Source organism: Jaculus jaculus, chromosome 1 (genome assembly GCF_020740685.1).
Source record: "Jaculus jaculus isolate mJacJac1 chromosome 1, mJacJac1.mat.Y.cur, whole genome shotgun sequence".
In the NCBI taxonomy this organism is placed as follows: Eukaryota; Metazoa; Chordata; class Mammalia; order Rodentia; family Dipodidae; genus Jaculus; species Jaculus jaculus.
The window spans coordinates 169,164,456-169,190,717 of NC_059102.1; the positions used below are offsets into that span (position 1 = coordinate 169,164,456).

General features: G+C 41.2%; 1 protein-coding gene across 2 annotated transcripts in view; it reads left to right on the top strand.

Annotated features, from left to right (window-relative positions):
• Patl1 (PAT1 homolog 1, processing body mRNA decay factor) overlaps nt 1-26,262 on the top strand; it is a 48,329-nt gene that overhangs the window by 5,900 nt on the left and 16,167 nt on the right. For both annotated transcript variants that reach the window (XM_004667696.2, XM_045138622.1), the window contains exons 3-13: nt 10,745-10,962; nt 11,522-11,602; nt 12,964-13,158; nt 14,055-14,156; nt 15,241-15,330; nt 15,659-15,876; nt 17,736-17,825; nt 19,790-19,970; nt 21,714-21,837; nt 24,320-24,417; nt 25,194-25,253. In XM_004667696.2, the coding sequence (XP_004667753.1) occupies nt 10,745-10,962; nt 11,522-11,602; nt 12,964-13,158; nt 14,055-14,156; nt 15,241-15,330; nt 15,659-15,876; nt 17,736-17,825; nt 19,790-19,970; nt 21,714-21,837; nt 24,320-24,417; nt 25,194-25,253 (1,457 nt within the window). The remainder of the gene's footprint in view (nt 1-10,744; nt 10,963-11,521; nt 11,603-12,963; nt 13,159-14,054; nt 14,157-15,240; nt 15,331-15,658; nt 15,877-17,735; nt 17,826-19,789; nt 19,971-21,713; nt 21,838-24,319; nt 24,418-25,193; nt 25,254-26,262) is intronic.

Sequence of the window (26,262 nt, forward strand, 5' to 3'; positions counted from 1 at the left end):
AGGGCATATTAAAATGAAGTTGGTGAAATTGGTTTATAAATACTATATTAAAATCTAGCCACATAATCTGTTTTGAACCAGTGCAGAACAGGAATGATTTTGCCTTCTCATTGATGTTCAGAAAAATGTTTTTGTTTTGTTAGATTTTGCTTTTGTTTTTCTGATATGAGGGCTAAAATGGGACCTTGCATATGCTGGGCAAGTGCTCTACCACTGAACCATATATATATATATATATATATATATCCCCAGCTTTTGTTGGTATTCAGAGTTCAGAGGACAGTCTTTCCCTCGCCCCTCATTGGATGGCAATATTGCTTTTAAACATATTAGAGTATGCAGAACATATTTTATTTATGTATTGGTTTTTGAGGCAAGGTCTCACTGTAGCCCAGGCTGACCTGGAATTCACTGTGTAGTCTCAGAGTAGCCTTGAACTTCAGTGATCCTCCTACCTCCTTAAGTGCTGAGTTTAAAGGCATGTACCACCATGTGCTTTTTTGTTGTTGTTAGGGACTCACCCTTGCCCAGGTTGACCTGGAACTCACTCTTTTAATCCCAGCTGGCCTCAAACTCACCATGACCCTCCTACTTCTTCCTCTTGAATGCTAGGACTGCACACCTGGTACAACTGTTTTTATATGGTAGGAAATAAGTGTGTACAATTGAAAAGGCTCTTGGGTACATAGAGTAGGACAAGTTAAAATAATAATAATAATAAAGGCAGTGTGTCATGGAGATGTAGCTCACTTTAGAGTGCTTACTAATCCAAAACCCTGGATTTGATCTCCAGCACCATCCATATAAACTTGAAGTAGTGATACATGCCTATAATCCCAGCACTCGGGAGGTAGAGGCAGAAGGATGAATTCAAGATTATCTCTAGATACATAGCCAATTCAAGAAGAAAAATTGGGGTTATCTACCTACAACTCTTGTCTCCAATAAAAAATAAAGACAATGAAGTAGTATATGATTAGCTTATTTTGTACCCTAGAGCAGAAAAGTGATTAAGGACTAATTTACCAGGAAAAATGAAAATATAAAAAAGTTTTCCAGGTGTGAGTCCTTTCCATTGAGAGTTGAGATTATGTAATATACTTGAAATATAAAGTGAAAATCTGTTTTGGTGTTTTTGTTTGTTTGTTTTGTTTTGTTTTTCTTTCTGAGGTAGGGTCTCCCTGTAGCCCAGGCTGACCTGGAACTCACTATGTAGTCTCAGGGTAGCCTCAGATTCTTGGAGAGCCTCACCTCTGCCTCCCAAGTGCTGGGATTAAAGATGCCACCACACCTGACAAGTGCAGACAAGTGACTTAACTGCTAATTCATCTCTAGCCCCATAAAGTGAAAATCTTAATTCCTCATAACATCTTTTTTTTAAATATTACATAAAGAAAATTGCTTTGTGGGCTGGAGAGATGGCTTAGCGGTTAAATCACTTGCCTGCAAAGCCAAAGGACCCAGGTTCAATTTTCCCAGGATCCACATAATCCAGATAGATACACAAGGAGGCACATATGTCTGGAGTTCATTTGCAGTGGCTAGAGGCCCTGGCACACCCATTCTCTTATCTGTCTCTTTCTCTCTATCTCTTTATCTCTCAAAAATAAAATACGGGCTGGAAAGATGGCTTAGCCGTTAAGCACTTGCCTACAAAGCCTAAGGACCCTGGTTTGAGGCTCAATTCCCCAGGACCCATGTTATCCAGATGCACAAGGGTTCGCACACATCTGGAATTAATTTTCATTGGCTGAAGGTCCTGGCACACCATTTTTCTCTCCCTGTCCTCCCCCCTCCGTCTCTATCTGCTTCTTTCTCTCTCTCTCACTCTCAAAGAAAAATAAACAAAAAATTTTTTTTAATTAAATTAATTTTAAAAAAAATTGCCGAGGGCTGGAGAAATGACCTAGTGGTTAAGTCACTTGCCTGCAAAGCCAAAGGACCTAGGTTTAATTCCCCAGGACCCATGTAAGCCAGATGTACAAGGTGGCACATGCATCTGGAGTTTGTTTGCAGTGGCTGGAGGCCCTGGAGTGCCCATTCTCATTCTATCTGCCACCCCCATCTCTCTTAAATAAATAAAAATATTTTAAAAAAAGAAAAGAATATTGTTAAGTCAATCTGTGTCACATCGTATTCCTTTATAGGTACATGTATACCTGGTATAGTTGTACCCAGTGGGTGTAATGTCTGCCCTTTTGTTATGTTTTGCTTTGATGATTTGTAATTTGTGGAGTGGGCATCTTGATTAATAACCTGTTAAGTTATAGAGGTCGCTGGTTATACTGTGGTGTCACCTCCTAAGAAACTAGTCTTTTCTGCATACAAATGTTTTTGTCATCTCAGAACAAATGGTAGAATAATCCCAGCACATTCTCTAAAAATAAAAGCTTACCTATGCATGATGCTCTTTTTTTTTTTTTTTACTTTCAAATTTTTTTTTTTTTTTTGGGGGGGTTTTTCGAGGTAGGGTCTCACTCTGGTCCAGGCTGACCTGGAATTAACTCTGTAGTCTCAGGGTGGCCTCGAACTCATGGCGATCCTCCTACTTCTGCCTCCCGAGTGCTGGGATTAAAGGCGCGCGCCACCACACCCGGCTCAAATTTTTTTATTAACAACTTCCATGATTATAAAAAATATCTCATGGTAATGCCCTCCCTTCACCCACTTTCTCCCTTGAAACACCACTCTCCATCATATCCCCTCCCCCTCTCAATCAGTCTCTTTTATTTTGATGTCATGATCTTTTCCTCCTATTATGATGGTCTTGTGTAGGTAGTGTCAGGCACTGTGAGGTCCTGGATGCATGATGCTCATTTTGTGTACCATTCTAAATACTTAAGGTATCACTAATCCTCATAGCAGTGACTTTTTTTCTTCAGTGTTGTGATTGAACCTGGGCCTCACACATGCTAGGCAAGTGCTCTACCACTAATTTATAACTCCTTCCTCAATATTGTCTTCATTTTAACAAATGAGGAAACTCAGTGAACAGGAGGTTAAGTAACTATAAATAACTTAATGTTAACTACTGGTTATATTACACTGGCTGTGGGGAAATTTTGGAAATACACATCTACTTGTAAGGGCTCCCAATTCTTTATACTTCCCTTTTCTTGACAGCTGCTATAGTTACTGTCATTGCTTTAAAATTTAATGACCAGCTGGGCGTGGTGGCGCATGCCTTTAATCCCAGCACTCGGGAGGCAGAGGTAGGAGGATCGCCATGAGTTCAAGGCCACCCTGAGACAACAGAGTTAACTCCAGGTCAGCCAGGACCAGAGTGAGACCCTACCTCAAAAAACAAAAAAAAAAAAAAAAAGAAAGAAAGAAAGAAAGAAAAGAAGAAAAAAAATTTAATGACCTACTTTTGGATTTTTTTTATTTTTTATTTTTTGGTCTAGCCCAGGCTGACCTGAGATTTACTATGTAGTCTTAGGCTGGCCTTGAACTCACAGAAATCCTACCTAAGCCTCCTGAGTGCTGAGATTAAAGGCGTATGCCACCATGCCTATTTTGTTCTTTTTTAAGAGAGAAACTTTACTTAAGCAAAGAAAAATATGGCTACTGTAAAAGCAAGGCATTTTATTTTTTTATTTTTTTCCTCTCTCAATTTTTATTAAAATTTTTCATGATTATAAAAAGTATCCCATGGTAATACCCTCCCTCCCCCACCCCCACTTTCCCCTTTGAAATTCCATTCTCCATCATATCCCCTCCTCATCTCAATCAGTCTCTTTTATTTTGATGCCATGGTCTTTTCCTCCTCTTTTGATGGTCTTGTGTAGGTAGTGTCAGGCACTATGAGGTCATGGATATCCAGGCCATTTTATGTCTGGAGGAAGCACATTGTACGCAGTCCTACCCTTCCTTTGGCTCTTAGATTCTTTCTGCCACCTCTTCCACATTAGACCCTGAGCCTTGTAAGGTGTGATCGAGATGTTACTCAGTACTCCAGTCACTTCTTTCCAGCACTGTGATACTTTCTAAGTCATCCCAAAGTTACTGTCATCTGAAAAGAGAAGATTCTCTACCAAAAGTGAGAGTTCCATTAATGTAAGGGTATAAATATTAAGAGAAGTGCTTACTGGGCAGTTTGATAAACATAGTATATACATTTTTCCAGACATCAGCAGATGTTACACACCTAAGGCTCATGACTACCCCTGTTTTAAGTTTTCAGTATCAGGGATATGTTTCCCCCCATGGAGTGGGCCTCCAGTCCAATTGGAGGGCAGTTGGTTTCCACCATGTCAGACGTGCCACTATTGCACCCACTGGCTCATTTGGCCCGGCTGGCCAATTATAAGGCTTGCAGCGTCCACTGTTGAGTATCTTCACTGGTGGTGTATCTTTCTCCCATTGAACTGCATGTAGAATGGCTTCTTCCAGCTTTCTGTCAGCTGGTCTACATGGAGGAGGTTATCAGCTCAGTTCCAGCAGGATTTCTCAGTGGCCTTGCAGCCCAAGTATGTGAAGTCTTCAGCAACAGGGTCTTATCATCTATTCCTGGTGGCAAACCAAGGGCCTCGGAAATGGCCTATAATGTTTTGGGGGCATCAGGGACCTCCCTGGCCAACAACTCACTGGAATGTATCCCATCCCTGGCACTGAAAATTTTCTAGCAATGATCTGTGGCTCCTGAGTGTTCTATTGTCTGAAACTGGAGGATTCCATATGATTTATTTGCATACTCTTATGTTTTTGATTAGCCCTCCCTCCACCTTTCCTTTACTTGATCTCTTCCCCTGACCTCACTTTGGGCCTTTTCACCCCTCTTAATCTATTCTTCTACTTGTTATATATACAATAGCAACCTAATAAAGCAAGGCATTTTAGAGCTTGCTTACTACACAAGAACCAATCTGTTGTTATCACACTTAAGTTTTGGTTATTTTTAAATGTTTTTATTTATTTGCAGGCAGAAAGAGAAAGGATGGGCACATCAGGGCCTCTAGCCATTGCAAATAAGTCCAGATGCATATGCCACTTAATCTGGTTTGTGTTTTTTTCTTTTTGTTTTTTGTTTGTTTGTGTTTTGGTTTTTCGAGGCAGGGTCTCACTCTGGTCCAGGCTGACCTGGAATTAACTCTGTCATCTCAGGGTGGCCTTGAACTCATGGCGATCCTCCTACCTCTGCCTCCCGAGTATAAGTTTTAAATATTTGTTTATTTGAGTGAGAGAGTGTGTGTGTATGCGCGCACGCACACACACGTACGTGTGTATATGTATGGGCACTCAGGGCTTCCTGCCACTGCAAACAAGCTCCAGACACATACTTCACTTTGTCCATCTAGCTTCATGTTGGTGCTGGGAAATCAAACCCAGGCCTTTAGACTTTCCAGCTTTAACAGCTGAGCCATCTCTCCAGCCCTAGACATGTAAATTCTGTAACTTTTTTTTTTTAATTTTTTTTTAATTTATTTATTTGAGAGCAACAGAGACAGAGAGAAAGTCAGAGGGAAAGAGAGAGAATGGGCGCACCAGGGCTTCCAGCCTCTGCAAACGAACTCCAGACGCGTGTGCCCCCTTGTGCATCTGGCTAACGTGGGACCTGGGGAACCGAGCCTCGAACCGGGGTCCTTAGGCTTCACAGGCAAGCGCTTAACCGCTAAGCCATCTCTCCAGCCCTAAATTCTGTAACTTTTACCTGAGGTGCATTTTCATCTTTCTGAGAGCACACCAGGGTATGCTTATCATAGATGATCATAATGAAGTGGCTACCTGAAGTTGTCTATAAGATGACATTTCAGAGGAAGAGTGTCACTGGCCTGGATTTGGAATAAAGGAAGAATAGACCATGTTCTAAAGACTTAGGATAGTACTTGCCTACAATCCTTTGTCTAGTGGTGGCAAAGTGGCCCCCAATTTTTTTTTTTTTTAATTAAGAACATACTTTGTATGACTATATCATGTGTTGGTATCTTTTCCATCCTCCCTGCCCCCATTCAGTCCGTGGGGTTGTTGGGTATGCATTGTGGGAGCAGCAGTCAGGTGTCAGAGAAAGCCAATGCCTCTGGGCGTAATGACCCAACCTATAGCTCTTACAGTGTTTCTTGCACCTCTTCTGCAAAATTCTCTCAGCCTTGGTGGATGTGTTTGCAGTGATGAGCTCTTAGGAGCCTCTGGATTTCTGCTTTGGTATGTGTTGAGTATCCTCAGGATCAATCTCCTTCAGCCTGGCACTGATTGTCAGGCTCACTATGGAAGCAGCACTCTTGCTCATCTCCCCAATTCCTCTGTGGTTTCACCTGGGTCTTGACTAACATTTGAGGGGTGGTTTATCTCCTAGGGTCTCATTTCCATCTGAAAAAGAACAGATTCTCCAGGGGAGAGTGAAGTTGGCATAGGTTAAGTTGGGATAAGCGTTATTAATTTATGGAGAGCTTGATGGATGTAGCCCCTCTTTTAGCCAAAGACTACTGAGAGCTTATCATTGGAGAGCATGATCTTTGTCTCCATAGGATTCAGACCTATTCCCCAGTTCCAGATATGGGTTCCTTTCCATTGAGTGGATCACTTAGCCAATCAGAAAGCCATTGGTTACCCACCTAGGCTGTATGCCACCATTGCACTGGTGTGTACATCTTGTCAGGCTGGTTGTTTCTGAGTAGCTTAGACCTCTGCTTGCTCACACCAGTGTTGGCCACTTTCCCCCCAGTAACTCATGTAGCACTTTCCAGCCCTGAATGGGCTGTCTGGGAACTGGCTCTCTTCCAGATTCCAGCCAGGTCTTTCCACATTGTGTGTCAGCAGTATGTGATATCTTCAGCAATAGAGTCTTATACAATTGGATCATCAAGTGCTTTGACAGAAGCCTGTCTTGTTTTGGGAACCTCATAGGTCTCTTCATTCTACAGTTCAATGTGGGTAGCACAGATTTCTGGTAGTGGGAGTTATAGGTAGAGGTAGTCTACCTTCAAGGAGAAAGGTTTCTCTGGTATCAGTCCATTTTGAGTTTAGTTTTGTGTTTATTCCCCCCTTCTTCCCACCCCCCTCCCACAACCCCCTCCCCTTCCATCTTTATTGTGTGTGCCTCAAGTTGCCTATCAGGTATGGCGGCAACTCAAGCTGATCCTGGTAAGGAACCGCAGGTGAGTGAGAACATGTGGCATTTGTCTTTCTGTGATTGTGTGTGCTTGCTGAGAATGATCTGTTCTAAGTTCATCCATTTTCCTACAAATTTCATTGTATCATTTTTTTTCTTACTGCTGAGTAGAATGCCATTGTGCAAATGTTTTACAACTTCATTCATCCAGTGATAGGCACCTAAGTTGATTCCAGTTCTTAGCAATTATGAATTGAGCAGCTATAGACATGGTTGAGAAAATATCTCTGTAGTGTAGCATGGAGCATTTAGGGTTAGTGCCCAATAAAGGAATAACTGGGGCAGTTGGTAACCCTGTATTCATCTTTTTCAGGACTCTACATATTGATTTCCATAGCATTTGTACAAGTTTGCTTTCCTACCAACAGTGAATGAGGGTTCCTCTTTCCCCACATCTTCATCAACACTTTTTGTCCTTTGGTTTTTTTTGTTTTGTTTTTTTTAATTGCCATTCTTACTTGGGTAAGGTGGAATCTCATAGTTGTTTTAATTTGCATTTCCCTGATGGCTAAGGATGTTGCACATTTTCTTAAGTATGGTTTCTGAGCACTCCCTATTCAATTCTCTACCCCATTTTTTTGAGTGGGTTGTTTGATTTTTTTTTTTTTTTTGGTTTAGTTTTTGAGTTCTTTGTAGATTCTAGATACGTGTCAGTGTTACAGCTGAGTAGCAGCCAGTTTTAGGGATCACTTATGCACCCAAATGTTCAAATTTGCATGGTATTCAAAAGAGAAGATAGTAGATCTTATGGTACAAAATTGTGAATTGGAAAGTCCTACTTCCCTTGCTTTTGGAGTTATTTACTACTGTTATGTGATACATTAAATGTGAATAGCCTTCCCTAAAAAGGAATTAGCTTACTTAAATACTTGGTTGCATATCATGTTCCCTTCGGGATAAAGTGTCATACATACTGAAAAGTTGTCAATCATCCATAAGTTTCTAAGTAGGGAATAAATTAGAGTTTATCAATAGGGTGGAATTGTATACAGTTAAAAAGGATGAGAAGTCATGTGTGGTGGCACACACCTGTAGTCCCAGCACCTGGGAAACTGAGATAGGAGGATCACCATTAGTTCAAGACCATCTTGGGCTAGAGTGAGACTGGGCCTTGAAAAAAAAAAGAAAGAAAGAAAATGAAAAAGAATGAGATGAAATTGCTGAGTGTGGTGGCGCACACCTTTAATCCCAGCACTTGGGGGCAGAGGTAGGAGGATCGCTGAGAGCTCAAGGCCACCCTCTGACTACATAATAAGTTCCAGGTCAGCCTGGGTTACAGCAAGACCCTACCTCAAAAAACAAAAAGGAAAGGAAAGATAAAATGATCAATTACAGCTTTGTGCATATGAGAAGATGTTCAAGATGTATTGCTGAAATAATAAGTTAGAGCTGAGGATATGGCTCAGTGGTAGAGCACTTGCCTAGTATATGCAAGGCCCCAGGTTCAATCTCCAGGGGAAGAAGGGAGGAATAAACTTCATCATCTGCATTTTTAAAACTTTAATGTAGCTATTGAATTATTAGGGATTTTACATATCTTTGTCATTATTTTTCTTTCACATACATGTACTCTCCTGTAACCAGAAAGAAAAATGTGTTTGTTATAAAGGAAATATTATCCATGTCTATTTAATTTTGTAGATATTATAATGTATTTAAGAAAAAAACAAATCATATATATTTCTGTGCTTTACACAATTATGTAAGTTCATATGAGGAAGTAGAATGAAATTAAAGGATTAAGGAAAGCTTCAAAGAGGAGGGAAAGTTTTCTGCAAAAATCAGCAGAATTGTAAGAGTCTTGATGGAAGCAAAATGGAGTGATGAGCTTGAGGTGAACTGGGGAGAGGTGATAAAAGTAGGATCTAGTTCTAGAGAAGCTGAGGAAAGCTTGTGAAGATTTTAATGTAACGAGACTCAGGTGATAAATGAGCATGAGAGATGAAAAAATAATCTGTCAGTACCACAGACCTCATAGTAATATGAAGGAATAGCAAAAATTCAGTTAGGGAATAGAAGGTAAATTGACTGGTCTGAGTCACCCTCAATTCTCCATTGGCATCTGAAATAACTGACTGTCTTTTCAGTTTTCAACAAAGTAGCTAGACTATCTTTTCAAAAAGTTTAAGCCATGTCAAAATTTTGGTTAGCCTGCCCTGTATCAGAGTGTTCTAGAAGGCCCAGTTTGATCATATGAATTTATTCTCTTTCCAAACAGTTCTGCTTGCTGTTTCTCAAAAGTATCACTCTGTCATTCTGAGGCCTTTCTACTGATTGTTTCTGGGGCTCCTCACTACCCATCCCCCCTTGCTAGGGTCTCACTAGAATTTACTCTGTAGTCCCAAATTGTCCTCAAACTCCAGTGCTCTCACTAATTTTGCCTCCTGAATGCTGGAATTACAGGCATGAGCCACAGCACCCAACTGCCTCTCATTCATAATCTTGGCTCTATTGTCACCTCCTTGAGGCCTACTTCTGACCATCCATTTAAATTTTTCAGTCTTCCTTTCTTTCTCCATATTACTGTATCATTTTCTTCTAAGAGTATGTGATATATATGTGCCTGCTTACTAACAGTAGGCAACACATCAGTCTCATAGTACATAGTACTTATTCATAACTTGTAATTTCTTTGCCTGTCTTTGCTGCTTGCATGAAGGCTACCTGAGGGTAGAGTCCCTCTCTGCACTGATTCCATGTTCTTAAAACAGTGCTTGTCACATCATAGATGTTACAAATGTTAATTTAACTAAGTAGATTTAAAAACTTGTAAAAGGAAGCTGCACATGGTGGCGCATGCCTTTAATCCCAGCACTTGGGAGGCAGAGGTAGGAGATTCGCCATGAGTTTGAGGCCACCCTCATACTACATAGTGAAGTCAGGTCAGCCTGGGCTAGAGAGACCCTACCTCACACACACAAAAAAGAAATGTTATAAAATCTCAAGACCAACTCCTAGATCATAAAGATCTATCACCAGTTTAGAAATCAGTTTTAGTCTATAGTTTGAACACTATTAATGTTTTAAACTGTTAATAGAAACACTTGGCTTTTATGTTACTTTCTTGTTAAATATTTTAATTTATTTGAAAGAGAGGGAGAATACATGGGCATGCCAGAGCCTCCTATCTCTACAGACTTAAGATACATGTGCCACTTTGTACATCTGGCTTTACATGGGTACTGGGGAATCAAATCTGGGCTGTTAGGCTTTACCAGCAAACACCTTTAACCACTAAGTCTTTCCCCTATCCCTATTATTTCCTCTTAATAGTGGAAAGCAGTTATGGCAGTTGTGTGTCCTTTAATGTAAACCTTATTTTATGTATGTGGAAACTTAACTTTCCACATGTCTTTGGATTTTCATTGATAGAAGAGTGTTGTAAAAGTTTCACTTTGGAGCTGGAGAGATGGCTTAACAGTTAAGGCACTTGCATGCAAAGCCTAAGGACCCAGGTTCAATTCCCCAATATCCATGTAAGCCAGATGAACATGGTAGCACATGTATCTCAAGTTTGTTTGCAGTGGCTAGAGGCCCTGGTGCACCCTTTTAATAAAATTTTTAAAAAAAGAAAGAAAGAAACTTTTGCTTTTGCTTTGGTGTAAGCTCCCTGTCTTACTTATGACTGTCTTACAGATGATGACTGGCAGGAAGCTCATGAGCGCCTGGCTGAGCTGGAAGAGAAACTACCAGTGGCAGTTAATGAACAGACAGGCAATGGAGAGAGGGATGAGATGGACTTGTTGGGTGATCATGAGGAGAATCTGGCAGAAAGGCTCAGCAAGATGGTTATTGAAAATGAACTAGAAGATCCAGCTATCATGAGGGCAGTGCAGACCAGGCCGGTTTTACAAGTGAGTAAGCTACTCTGATTTCGGAACTAGTATATACTAGCATGTACTAAAGGTTTGCTGTTGTGTGTGTTTAATGTGTGCCATATAAAATTTATAATATGTCAAGCTTGATGGCTCATGTCTGTAATCTCAGTAGGCTCAGGAAGATGAACCCATGGTGCTATGTCTGCCTTAAGGCCAGCCTGGGCTCAAAAACAATTAAAAGTAAGCTGGGCATGGTAGTGCATGCCTTTATTCATTCCAGCACTCAGGAGGCAGGAGAATCCTGTGAGTTCAAGGCCAGCCTGGGACTATGTGGTAAATTCCAGGTTAGCCTGGGCTACAACAATACCCTACCTCAAACAAAAAGGATAATAATAATTGAAAGTAGATGGATAATGTAAGTCCTGACCATGGCAGTTATATAGATAAAGTTGGGGAATAATGTATATTCTGGAGCACTATAACATCTCACTCCTGACTTTCAAGGTTCTTTTGGAACCTTGCCTCCAATAACAGATGAGTCAGCCACAAAGAAATCACACTATATCAGACTTTGTATTTTTTTGTTTTTTGGTAGCCTCAACCAGGAAGTTTGAATTCCAGTATCTGGGATGGATCTGAAGTCTTGAGACGAATCCGTGGACCACTACTTGGTCAGGTATTAAACATTTTCTTGTTATTTAAAATTCCTCATATCCAAAAATTTCAAGTTGACTTCTGTTATCTTTTGCTTACTGTAAGAATGTAGATAGATAGATACATACATACATGTATGTATGTATGTATGCATATATGTATATATCTTTTCTGTTTTGTTTTCGTGGCAGGGTCTCACTCTAGCCCAGGCTGACCTGAAACTCTGTATCCCCAGGTTAGCCTTGAATTCACGGCAATCCTCCTACCTTCGCCTCCCAAGTGCTGGAATTAAAGATGTGCACCACCACGCCCAGTTTAGAGGTATAAACATTTGTCAGGACTCTATTTACTACTGCCTTCAGCACTTAACAGCTGTACCAGTTGATGTTCCCTTCCACAGACCCCCAAGTTAAAGGCTGAAAAGGAGTTGTTAAAATTCACAAGGGCTGGAGAGATTGCTTAGTGATTAAAGGACTCGCCTGTAAAGCCAAAAGACCCAGGTTCGATTCCCTAGTACACATGTAAAGCTAGATGCATAAGGTAACACATGTGTCTGGCATTCATTTGCAGCCACTAGAGGTCCTGGTGCATCCATTCTCTGTCTGCTTCTCTCTCTCTCACGCAAATAAATAAATAAAAATTGGGTTAAAAAAAAAAGAAAACCTCACATGAGGATTGCTATGAGTTCAAGGCCAGCCTGAGATGAAACTACATAGTGAATTCCAGGTCAGTTTGGGCTAGAGTGAGACCCTACTTCGGGGAGAGGGGAACCGTAATTTAGTGTATGATTTGAGTTACTTAAGATGTGTAGGCAAGGGCTGGAGAGATGGCTTAGCCGTGAAACTGCTTGCCTGCAATGCCAAAGGACGCAGGTTCAATTCCCCAGAGCCCACATAAAGCCAGATAGCTACACAAGGTCATGCATGCTTCTGGAGTTCATTTGCAGTGGCTTAGATACCCTGGTGCGCCCGTTCTCTCCCACCCCTCTCCCTCCCCCCTGCGTCCTTCTCAAATAAATAAAAGTTTTTTTAAAAAAAACTTTTTTATAAGTGTAGGTAAAACTATAGGAACAAATCTTATCAGTGTTTGGCAGTGTTGAGGTATAAGGCAATAGCTTGGCTATGAAAGGACAATACAAAGGGATTTTGAAGGAGTAATAAAATAGGTCTATATCTTTGTTGTGGTGGTGGCAGCTCTATTCTATGTATTTTCTCAAATGTCAGAATCCCATACCAAAGAATGAATTTTATTCTCCGTGAATTAAAAGTACATCAAAATTAAAATAATTTTTCATGATAGCTTTGGCATCTGCAGAGATTATTTAAATATTTCAAATTAGATAATTTTTTTCTGTATGCTTTTTTAAACCACTTCCTCTATTAGGAAATGCCTACAGTGTCTGTATTAGAATATGCTTTGCCTCAGAGGCCCCCACAGGGCCCAGAAGATGATCGTGACCTTTCTGAGCGTGCGTTACCAAGACGGTCAACCTCACCTATCATTGGGAGTCCTCCTGTTAGAGCTGTTCCCATAGGCACCCCACCTAAGCAGATGGCTGTACCCAGCTTCAACCAGCAGGTACCTCTCAATAACAGGCACTCAGCCCAGAATATTGGGAATCTGGGCAAAATTATTTGGGAAATCGGTGATTCTGGGAGGAGGGTGGAAGTTTGGGGTAGGCATTAGAAATATAGTCAATTAGACAGGTTAGTGCAAATAAGAGACACAGTCCCTAGTACCTTTTACTGCTGTTGCTGCTGCCTTTTAACTGGGGGAGAAAAAGGCTAGTTAACCACATTTAGTGCATATATCCTTTTTGAAGTGTTTTGCTGGCTGCCCAGTGCATTGACAGAGAGAGAACTGAAAGCTGGGGGGAGTGGGAACACGCAGCATTGTCCACATCCCTTTTTACCTTTAAGATATCCCTGCTTTCCCTAGAGCCTGTGCAGTCCTGTTCCATAGACTTTCCTCCACCTGAAACCAGCAGCTGAAAAGGAAGGCCAATTTGGAAGGTATGGGGGGAGGGTGGTGGTGTTATGGCCTAGTTAGACTCAATATCCTATGAAATGGTGGAGTCACAATGTATCATGACATTGCTGAGCATGGCGGCCATATCACAGAGGGTTCAGAATAGGACTTAGTTAATCCTCCAGCTTTCTTATTCCTTCTCCCTCACCACAACCAAAATATATCCTCTTGGAGGAAATTTGAAAGTCAGATGTCTGCTGGTACCTCTCAGATAGCATGGAAGGGTGGGGATAACTGGAGAATTAGCTAAATCTTCCTCAGTTAATATGACACCTTGATTTGTGAGAGGAAGTGACCAAAGGTTTGATGCTTGGACCCATAGAGCAATTGAGAAGTAGGGCTTTCAGTTGAGTTCTGCGTCTCTACCAATACTTGAGGGGAGGGAGTGTTGGTGGATGAAAAACTGGTTGCATTGAGTGTAGTTGTGTATATGTTTGTCCTCATAGATTCTGTGTCCGAAGCCTGTCCATGTTCGACCCCCAATGCCACCACGTTACCCTGCTCCTTACGGTGAGAGGATGTCTCCAAACCAGCTCTGCAGTGTCCCGGTATGCCACATTACAACCTACGGAAATGTGCAGGGTCTATTTTAGGATTTCTATTGGTATATACAAGTACTGAAATCTCCTAAATTTTACTTTTTATAATCTCCATCTGCAAATCTCTGGGGTTTGTGGTCCCCAAGTCAGAGGACAAAGCTTACTTTTTCCTTTTAAGAATCTAAGCTTCACTAGATGTTGTGGTACATGCCTGTAATCCCAGCACTCAGACTGAGAGAGAAGGATCAGGAGCTGTAGGCCAGTCTGGTTTGTATATTGAGTTCTAGGAACTAGCCTTAACTACATAGCAAGATCCTGTCTGAAAAAGGAATGCAGCCAGGTGTGGTGATGTATGTACTTAATCCCAGCATTTGGGAGGCAGAGATAGGAGAAACGCCATGAATTTGAGGCCACCTTGAGACTACGTAGTGAATTCCAGGTCAGCCTGAGCTAGACCCTACCTCAAACACCACCACCCCCCAAAAATAAATAAAATAAGAGGGAATACAAAGAAACAATCTAAGCTTATTTTCTGCCTAGGGTTTCCTGTTACTTGAGTCCTTCATCCTGCTGCTCTGTTTTCCTAGTATACATGACCATAGTATAGTATTTCTTATTTTGTTGTTTTGTTTTGTTTTGTTTTGTTTTGTTTTTCAAGGTAGGGTCTCAATCTAGCACAGGCTGACCTGGAATTCACTCTGTAGTCTCAGGCTGGCCTTGAACTCACAGCAATCTTCCTACCTTAGCTAAGAAATGTGCCACTGCACCCATGACCAGCATTCTCTTTTTGTTTTGTTTTCTTTGTTATTTTGAGGTAGGGTCTCACTCTAGCCCAGGCTGGCCTGGAATTCACTATGTAGTCTCAGGGTGGCCCCGAACTCATGGTGATTATCCTACCTCTGCCTCCCAAGTGCTGGGATTAAAGGAATGTGCCGCCATGCCCTGCTTTTTGACATTCTTTTAGGGGAAGAGTCCTATAGCTTGAGAATCTTTACATCTAAGTTTACACCTTGTTTCTACTGAGTTCCCTTATTATATTGATTTACTTACCCCATAATTGGAGGATAACTTGTCCCCTTTTTTATTTCCTTAGAACTCTTCCCTCCTGGGTCACCCATTTCCTCCTGGTGTTTCTCCGGTTCTCAGCCCCCTCCAGAGAGCACAGCTTCTTGGAGGAGCACCGGTAAGCCTGTGATCATCCATGCCCATAAAGAATAGTCCTCCTGCCCTAAGTTTCATTAGATAACACATCTTTCTTTTGCTATTAGTCACTGTTTCTTGTTTTTTTTCTTTAATTTTTCAAAAAAGTTATACTTGTTCTGTGGTGAACACCTGTAATTCAAGCAATTGGGAGGCTGAGTCAGAAGGATCATGACTTTGAAGCCAGTCTGGGGTACATAGTGAGTTCTAAAGCAACCTGAGGTACCTAGTGAGACCCTATCTCTGAGAGAGGGGTACCAAGAGAGCAGAGGCTTGCTAATTACTAAACCTAAGATCTTGTCCATCTGTAGCTACAGCCTGGACGGATGTCTCCCAGCCAGTTTGCACGGGTCCCTGGATTTGTTGGTAGTCCACTGGCTGCCATGAATCCCAAGTTGCTGCAAGGGCGAGTTGGGCAGATGCTTCCCCCAGCACCAGGCTTCCGTGCCTTCTTTAGTGCTCCACCTCCCAGTACACCACCTCCTCAGCAGCACCCTCCTGGCCCAGGACCTCACCTGCAAAACTTAAGGTATATAAACTGTGCCACTGTTAATCCATTGTCGGCCATTCCTCATTGTTGACATTTAGTTTCAGGTTGTAATCATGATAGGGTAAATACAATAGTTTGGTTTTTGTTTTGTTTCGTTTTTGAAGTTATTGGATACTCAAATTGCCAGACCAAGAAAATAAGTTTGCCACTCTTTACACTTTATGTTTGCCCTAAAGTATTATGCATCCTTTGTACATTAATCACCTTTTATTCTAAAGTTTTTTACATTTCACCGCATAGCCATTTTGCAAACACTCATGCACTAAAGCACACAGTGCTAATCACTTAAGGATTACCATAGAGGCTGGGGAGGTGGCTCCTGGAGTTAGAGCACTTGCCATGCAAGCATGAGGGCCAGACAGAGCCTGATTTCACCTGAGCTCTATTCCCCATCACCCACGTAAAGAGGCCAGGTAGGGTCATGCATGCCTGTAACCTCAGTCCTGCCTGCTGCTCACTGGTCTGCTAGTCTGACCAAAAATGGTAGTTTCAGGTTCAAGTAGAGACTGATGCTCAAGGAAATAGGGATGAGGGATAGACGTGGACACACAATGTTCCCTGGCCTCTGCATTACACACCTTATCTGCACGCACATACAAGCATGTCCATAAACCACACACATACCACACATGCAACACATACACCTTTCCCCACCTCCATAGTGAAGTTTCATAAATACCACAAATGCAAAGAAGCCAGCTAACCTCAGCACCAGCTAAGTTGCTTGCTTGCTTACCCTTTGGGTTGGTAAAAAGAGGAAATGAGTTCTTAGTGAAACTGTTTTATTACATAGATTGTATCCCTCAGTGTACTCAAGGAAAACAGTGGATAGAATATAAATCTAATACATGTATACTTGTTTAATATAAAATACATATATGTAGACAAAAAGCTAATTTTAATTTAAAAAATGATCGTGGAACCTAACAAATCCATTAAGGCCAGAAACTAAAGTAAAAGTTCAAGTTGTAGAGTTGGCTTTAAAATATGCAGGCCAGCAGGCTGGAGACCTACGCAAGAGTTCTTTTTGTAGTCTTGGCACAGATTTATTATTTAGGAGACTTCTGTTTTTACTCTTAAGATCTTAAATGGATTAGATAAGGAACACCCACTTTGTGGAGAGTAATCTCTTGATTTTTAATCATTGCTTGTGTGCATGTGTGTGTGTGTGCCATGACATAGTTGTCAAGGTCAGAGGAGAACCTTGAGTGTTGCTCTTCACCCACTATCTTGTTTGAGGCAGGGTCTCATGTTCCCTGCTGAATTTAGGAATTCTCCCGTTGCTACCTCCCAAACCTTGCCATAATCAGGCTGTGATTACAAATGTGCATTACCATGTCTGGACTTTACATGGATCCTGGGGATCCAAGCCCAAGTTGTCACACTGGTGCAGCAAGTACTTTTACCAACTGGGCCATCTCCCTAGCCCAAAGGTGATCTCTCAATGTAACTGATTATAAATGTTAATCACAGCTATAAAATGCTTTCCCAGCCTCATCTAAGCCAGGCTTTGATTAAGTAATTGAGTATCATAGACTAGCCAAGTTAGCATAAAGTTAACCATCACAAATCTAAAGCAGAACACATTAAACCTATTTGTAGACTTCTGTTCTGCTTTGCCACTAATACACTGACATTATCCTTAGGAGTTGAGAATTGTTCTTTATGGAAAACTTGTAAAAAAAAAAAAAAAAAGTGTGGCTCTTTGACCTATAAACGTCTAAGTAGACTCTAACGATCCCTTGAATGAAACTGTATGATGTTATCTTGAACTGACAGCATTCTTCAAATCTTTGTCATGAAGATGAAAATATTAAGCACCTTTTTACTTTTCTTAGATCTCAGGCCCCAATGTTTAGAGCAGACACAACTCACCTTCACCCTCAGCACCGGCGACTATTGCATCTGAGACAGCAGCAGAATAGGAAGTAAGTGCTTCTCCCTCTCCTTGGTGGTTTCTTTGATGGTAGAACAAGAAACTGTACATTTGTTATTTTTTTTACTGTTTGTTACTAAGTTGTACTTCCAGCTAAGTTAGCATATTTTGGTATGGTACAGTCATTTCATAAATGCTATCATTTTATGCTTTGAATATGCTACTTTTATTTTAAAATATTTATTTATTTGAAACAGAGAATGGGTACGTTAGGGCCTCCTGCTACCGTGAACAAACTTCAGATGCATGAGTCACTTTATGCATCTGTGGATACTAAGAAATTGAACTTGGGCCATTAGGGTTTGCAAGCAAGCACCTTTAGCCACTGAGCCATCTCTCTTACCCACCCCAACCCTCAATATGCTCCTAGGATTTGGTATTGATGAAGCAGGAAAGTATGACCAGAATTTTATCAGTGAATTCACAGTCTGTAATTATATTGATCATAAGTCAGAATTAAAGGTGATCTTATTTTGTTGTTTTTTGAATCAGGGTCTCACTCAAGCCCAGGCTGGCCTGGAACTTCGTAGTCCAAGCTGACCTCAAATTCACAGTGGCCCACCTACTTCTCCTCAAATTATTTATTGCCCATTCAAATATGTGTACTTATATATGAAGAGTAGTCTAAAAAAATTTTTTAATCTCTGTATAACAAAAAAAACTAACTTATAATTCTCAGAAGACCCCCAAGTCAGTTCTCAAACTTTTTATTATTTGAAAGAGAGAGAGAACGAATGGACACCCAAGGGCCTCTGGCCACTGCAAACAAACTCCAGATGCATGTGCCACCTTGTGCATCTGGCTTAAATGGGTCCTGGGGAACCAAACCTGAAGTCCTTTGGCTTTGCAGGCAAGCACCTTAACTGCTAAGATCTCTCCAGCCCCATTCCTCAAACTTAAAAGATGTTCAGAAAAATGCAGATTAAGATTAGATCACCACTTGTCATCATGCCAGCAGAAGTGGATTTGCTGCCGTTTTTGGCAAGGGCTAATGTATAGCTCCTTGGGAGAGAATTTGACATTACCTAACAAAGTTAAACATGTGGCTAAACCACCTCATAGCTATACTTTGTAGTGTATTCCAGGGTGTACTGTGATATGAGTAAATTAGGAGTATGATACTAAGTGAAGAAGCAAGGAGTAAAATTATGCCATTTATTGCTTGTTTAACACAACAGCATAAGGAATCATACTGAATAATATTGAAAGGCAGGTGCAAACTTGATACAAAAAATGTAAATGCTTAGGAAGGACTTATACCAAGGAGTACAAGAGGGACTTCAACTATGAATTATTACTTTTTTTTGAGATAGGGTTTCACTATCTAGGTAAAGCTGGCCTGGAACTTTTTAAGTACCCTAGACTCCCCTCAGACTTGTTATCCTCCTGCCTCAGCCTTGAGTACTGAAATCATAATCAAGTGCCACCACAACTTTTATTTTAATAGTTCTTTTTAAAAGTAAAGTAAATTGGCAGAATAATTTTTTTCATTAAGTCTGGATATTGGGTAATAATTATAGATTCTGCTGGAGCTTTTATCAAATTTGAAATACTTTGTAATTTTCAGTGAGTTGAAGAAACGTTTATAGTTTTTATGGTCACATTGGCCTGTATTCAAGCCCTATTCTGCCACCAAGTATATAGCTTCGATCCATTTTGGCCTGTTAGATTTTTTTTTTTCTTCATTTAAGACAACAGTCTGCTTCATGGGCTTATTTGGGGGTTATACCAAAGTTCACACATGAAAGTACTTGACATATGGTAAGGTACCCTGATCTTAGTTGTATTTTATTTCCTTGATATTGTATAGCTCTTTTCTCTTTAATTTGATTAAGACAATTCTATGTCATTGCTTTTATCAAAATCAAAGGGGGATATTGTTTAAGTGATCTGTACTGTGGAAAAACACAGTGAATATGCTGCTTGGAGTGAATGAGGTACATGTTTGCTTTTCAGTCAGCATAGGAATCTAAATGGTACTGGAGATAGAGGAAGTCACCGGAGCACTCACCAAGATCACCTCCGAAAGGATCCCTATTCCAATCTCATGCTGCAGCGGGAAAAGGACTGGGTCTCTAAAATCCAGATGATGCAGCTGCAAAGCACTGACCCCTACCTGGATGACTTTTATTACCAGGTAAGCACTCCATGCTAGTGCACTAGAAAAGTTTGTCCCTTTAGGATACTAAGGGAACACATTTAAGTACTGGTAAAATTAAGTACAGGCAGAGTGTCTTTTCAGATAGTCTTTCAATGGATGAAAATGAGCATATTCTGTATGGTCACAGATCAATGAATGTTCGTGTTTCCTGTGATACCCATAATCTTGTTTTGGTTTTATTAAGAATTTTGGCAGTTTTAACTTTTTTTGTTTTGGTTTGGGTTTTTTGGTTTTTTCGAGGTAGGGTCTCATTCTCACCCAGGCTGACCTGGAGCTCACTCTATAGTTTCAGGCTGGCTAACTGAAACTCACAGAAATCCTCCTGCCTCTGCTTCCTAAGAGCTGGCATTAAAGGTGTGCACCACCAGGCTGGAGGGATGACTTAGTGGCTAAGGTGTTTGCCTGCAAAGCCAAAGGGCCCAGGTTCTATTCTCCAGGAACCATGTTAGCCAGATGCACAAGGGGGCTCTCGTGTTTGGAGTTCATTTGCAGTAGATGGAGGCCCTGGCACACCCATCTCACCCCCCATCAAATAAATAAAAATTAAATATATTTTTTTAAAAAGTGTGCACCACCATGCTCAGCTAAGTTAGTGTTAACTTTTAAGGTGTCACCATTGGTTATTTTTTTCTTAAATAATTTTTTATTTATTTTCAAACAGAGAGCAAGAGAGATAGAAGAGAGACAGAGAGAATGGGCACACCAGGGCTTGTAGCCACTGCAGACAAACTCCAGATGCATTTGCCCCTTGTGCATCTGGCTTATGTGGGCCCTGGGGAATCAAACCTGGGTCCTTTGGCTTTGTAGGCAAACATTTCAACCAAAAGGCCAAGGGATATGGGTATAGTTGTGGGCCTGAACATTCTGAGGCATACTAGGGCTCTCCCCCTCTTCTCCCCCCCCGCCCCCCTGAAGTAGGGACTCACTCAGTTCAGGCCGACCTGGATGGAATTCACTATGTAGTGTCAGGGTGGCCTCTAGCTCATGATGATTCTCCTACCTCTGCCTCATGAGTGCTGGGATTAAAGGCGTGTGCCACCATGCCTGGCTCCCCCCGCCTTTTTTTTTAAGCTTAGAGAGAGCAAGAGTGAATTGGTGCTAAAGGGCCTCAGCCCCTGCAATCGAACTCCAGATGCTTTTGCCACCTGGTGGGCATGTGTAACCTTGCACTTGCCTCACCATTGTGCATCTGGCTTATGTGGGATGTGTAGTGTCAAACATTGGTCCTTAAGTTTCACAGGCAAGTGCTTTAATCACTAAGCCATAGTTGGTTAGCTAGTCTAACTGTTTATAAATAAAGTCTGCAGCCTTTTATTTATTTTAAGAGAGAAACTATTAGTCAGGGAAAGAGAAGTGTGACGAGCTCATGCCCATGAGAAGCAGGAGAAAGTAAAGCCCCATATTTGTTTTGTTTTGTTTTTCGAGGTAGGGTCTGGCTCTAGCCCAGGCTGACATAGAATTCACTTTGTAGTTTCATGGTGGCCTTGAACTCATGGCAGTGATCCTCCTACCTCTGTATCCCAAGTGCTGGGATTAAAGGAATGTACCACCATGCCCGATACTTTGTAATAAATAATTTATGGCAATCCTACAAAAATCATAGGTGGATACATGTCTAGAGTTCAGGTTACATTATTGTCCTAGTATAACTATTTAATGGTAAAGAACAGCAGTAGTCTGTGCTTGTGTTGCAACTGAAATTAAGTGCTTTTCTGGTAGAATTATTTTGAAAAACTGGAGAAACTGTCAGCTGCTGAAGAAATACAAGGTGATGCCCCTAAGAAGGAGCGCACCAAGCTCATCACCCCTCAGGTGGCCAAACTGGAGCATGCCTATAAGCCTGGTAAGGACGTAGACCCATAATAGAAGACATTTACATACTGTTGATATAATCAAATTTGATAAATATGTATGTGGGTGAATTGATAAGAGATGCTGAAAAATGACTTACAGAACAATATTGTCTTTAAATGCGAAGATCAAAGTTTTTTTCAACCATAGAATGAGTGGTTTTTGACAGGTGAACTTTTAGGTCCCATATTTCCTGTTTGTCTGTCTGCTTCCCTTCCTTCTCAAATAAATAAAGAGCAAGCATGAGTGTGCTGGAGCCTCCAGCTACTGCAAACAAACTCCCTATGCATGTGCCACTTTGTACATCTGGCTTTATATGGGTACTGGGGGACTGAAACCAGGTTGTCATGCTTTTCAAACTAGTGCCTTTAATTGCTGAGTCATCTCTGCAGCCCAAGCGCTTATAATTTTCATAACTTGTTTTAGGGACTGAGGAAGTGACCTAGTTAGTAAAGTGCAGTTGCACAAGTATAAGGACCTGAGTTCAGTTCCCAGTCATCCATGCAAAAGCCAAGCGTGATGACACACACCAGTAATGCCAAGGCTGGGGAGGTGCAGACAAGAGGATCCCCCAGCATTTGCTGGCTAGCTAGTCTAACTGCTTATTTGTAATTTATTTATTTGGGGGAGAGAGAGAGAGAGAGAGATTGGGCGTGCTAGGTCCTCTAGCCACTGCACTCGAACTCCAGACACATGCTCCAGCTTGTGCGTCTGGCTTACATGGGTACTAGAGAAATGAACCTGGGTCTTTAGACTTCATAGGCCAGTGCCTTAACTGCTAAGCCATCTCTCCAGCCCTGCTGGCTAGCTAGTCTAACCCAATTTGGTGGGTTCAGTGAGAAACCTTGAAAGATTGAGTGAAATACCTAGCGCCTTTTTCTAAAGCACCCCTAAAATAGGTAAAGTAGGAAAATAGTTTTTCCTTTTTATTTATTTATTTTTTTTGGTTTGTGTTTGTTTTTTAGGGTAGGGTCTTACAGTATCCTAGGTTGACCTGGAAATCACTATGTAGTCTCAGGCTGGTCTCAGTGTTCCTCCTACCCCTACCTCCCGAGTGCTGAGATTAAAGGCATGTGCTGCCACCATGCCCTGCTGTAGTTTTTCTTTTGGTACTTATACATAAAAGACATGAAAAAGGCTACATTATGATAAGGAGTTGCTTCAACTGGGTATAGTGGTTCACATCTAAAGTCTTAGTACCTGAGAGACAGAGACAAGAGGATCAAGACCACCTTGATACTGGATATTCAGTAGTTTTACCATATCTTGTCCATAGCTCTCACCATAGGAAACATAACAGAGTAATTAAGAACATGATTGTGTGGCTGGAGAGATGGCTCAGCAGATAAGGCACTTGCCTGCAAAGCCTAACGACCTAGGTTCGATTCCCCACTGCCCACGTAAAGCCAGATGCACAAAGTGGCACATGCATCTGGAGTTTGTTTCCAGCGGCTGGAGGCCCTGGCACACCCATTCTCTGTTTCCCTTCTCTCTATCTCTTTGCTTGCAAATAAATAAATAAAGATATTTAATAATAATTTAAAAAAAGAACATGATCCCTACAGTTAGCATTGACTTCAAGTCAAGGGTTCACAGGTTCTAGTTGAATAACCCTAGGCCCGTTAACCTCACTGGTAACAGACAGGTTTGTTACTTCTGTAGCAAATAGATGATTTTGTTCACTAATAGATTCTTGGGGACGACTTAGTGCCTATTACATAATAAGTAGGAACTTAGTATATGGATTTTAATAATGGATGAATAATGTGTGTAAATCAACAAATTATGAAGACATAGCCAGTTCTTGTTCAATAAAATGTTGGAAACAAAAAGTCAAATAAACAAAAAAAAAGACCACCTTGATATAGTGAGACCCTCCTTACCTCAGAATTTAAAAGAGGGAGCCTGACATACTGGCTCATACCTTTAGTTCCAGCACTGGGGATGCTGAGCTAGGAGGATCATTGAGTTCAAGGTTAGCTTGAACTAGAGAAAAGGCTCTGCCTCAACAGGAAAAAAAAAAAAAAAAAACCTGGGGCATGGTGGCACACACCTTTAATCCCAGCGGGAGGCAGAGGTAGGAGGATCACTGGGAGTTCAAGGCCACCCTGAAACTGTATAGTTAATTCCAGGTCAACAGGAGCTAGAGTGAAACCCTACCTCAAAAAAAAAAAGTGTTGCTTTAAATGCTTCCTGGGTACCAAAAATGTTTTTGAGGGGGCATCTCACTTTAACCCACGCTGACCTACAACTCATTCTGTAACCCTAGGCTGGCCTTGAACTCATGCCAGTTCTTTTACCTCAGCTCTGACTGTTAGGAATAAAGGCATGAGCCATCACGCCTGGCTAAATAATACATAAATTTTTGTAGTAAGTTATTAAACCATGAGTCAAGAAAATATCTTTGAATGTGACCTGCCTGCATTACTGGCTTTGTATTTTATTAAAATTTATTTCTCTTTCTTTTGTTTCAGTACAGTTTGAGGGCTCTTTGGGAAAGCTTACTGTCTCTAGTGTGAATAATCCTCGAAAAATGATTGATGCTGTTGTGACATCTCGGAGTGAAGATGACGTAAGTGCCAGCAGAGTTGTGTGCTTTTGAGCTTCTGAGCCATCACCAGTGCTTTTGGAATCATTGTGCAGTGAGATAAGGCACAGTACAGATGTCTATAACTAAGCCTAGAGCTTCTGACATGGCATATTACGGCTTTCTGGTTTCAGCTGAGATGCTAATATGTTAATTTATTAGGTTGCCAGTGAGGGCCTAAAGTAAGTTTTTGGCTTGACCTGTGGCTGTAATCATTAGAATTTACTCTAGTTTTCATTTCTTTCTTTTTTTTTTTTTTCCGAGGTAGGGCCTCACTCTAGCCCAGGCTGACCTGGAATTCACTATGGAGTCTCAGGGTAGCCGTGAAGTCACAGTGATCCTCCTACCTCTGCCTCCCGAGTGCTGGGATTAAAGGCATGTGCCACCACATCCAGCTCTCTCTTTTTTTTTTTTAAAGGTAAAGTCTCATTCTGGCCGAGGCTGTTCTTGAACTCATAGCAATCCTCCTACCTCTGCTTCCCAAGTGATGGAATTAAAGGTGTAGGCCACCTTGCCCAGCTATTCTAGTTTTCTAATTAACAATTAGTGGTTCTATGTATTTCCGATTTCCTATGATGTTTTTCCTTTTACATATGTGAATTTAGTGTAAGAGTTTGAGTGGGTTGATCATTCTGTGACCCTTGTTCCTATGGTGTCAGGGAAGTCTCAAAAGTATTTTCACAGATGAACCTCTACATACTTAGTAAATTGGTCTTGGCAGAGGTAAAGAATTAACACTGAATGGTTTCAATCTGTTTTAGGAAACAAGAGAAAAACAAGTTCGGGACAAGAGAAGAAAAACACTTGTCATAATTGAAAAAGTAAGTTTCCAATGTTGATATAATTCATTTCAAATACAGAATTATCACATATATCATGTTGCCCAAAAAGTAGAAGACTAATAAATTGGTGTTTTTGTTGTATTTTTGAGACAAAGTGGGGTGGGGAGTGTTACGGGCACTTCAGGGCCTCCTGGTACTATAAATGAGGTCCAGCCACAAAGGTACACTTTGTATACCTGGATTTATGTGGGTCCTGAGGAATTGAACTCAGGCCATCAGGCTTTAAAGGCAAGCACTACCAACCTCTGAGCCGCCTCTCCAGCCCCTGATTTTTGTTAAGAATACATTCTTAGCCAGCCATGATGGTGCACACCTGTAATCCCAGCACTTAGGAGGCAAAGGTGAGCCCAAGGCCACCCTGAGATTACTTAGTAAATTCCAGGTCAGCCTGGGCTAGAGTAAGACCCTACCTCAAAAACCAATGGAAAAAAAGAACATATTTTTAGTAAAATACCTATAGCCAGGTGTGGTAGTAATACCTCATAGCACTTAAGAGGCAGAGGTAGGAGGATCGCTGTGAGTTTGAGACCAGCCTAGAATTACAGTGAGTTCCAGGTCAGCCTGGGCTAGAATAAGATCCTACCTAAAAACAATCCCTCTCCCCCTCCCTTCCTCCCTCCCTCCCCCCCTCTCTCTGCATGTGTAGTTTTATATATGTATGTATGTATATACACACACACACACACACACTTTTTACGGCTAGGAAGATGGTTCCGTGATTAAAGGTGCTTGCTTGCAAAGTCTGCCAGCCCAGGTTCAATGCCCAGGCCACCCAACATAAAACAGATGCAAAAAGTGGTACAAATAAATATCTAACCACACACACATACAGGGGAGCAGAGACCAAGACTTGTCAGAGTCCCACAAACTGAAGAATCAGTAAAGAGACTCCATCTCAAAACATTTATCAAAGGCTGGGAAGATGACTCAGTGATTAAGAGTGCTTGCTACTTAAATATGGGGGCCTCTCATGCCTGATACCAAGTTC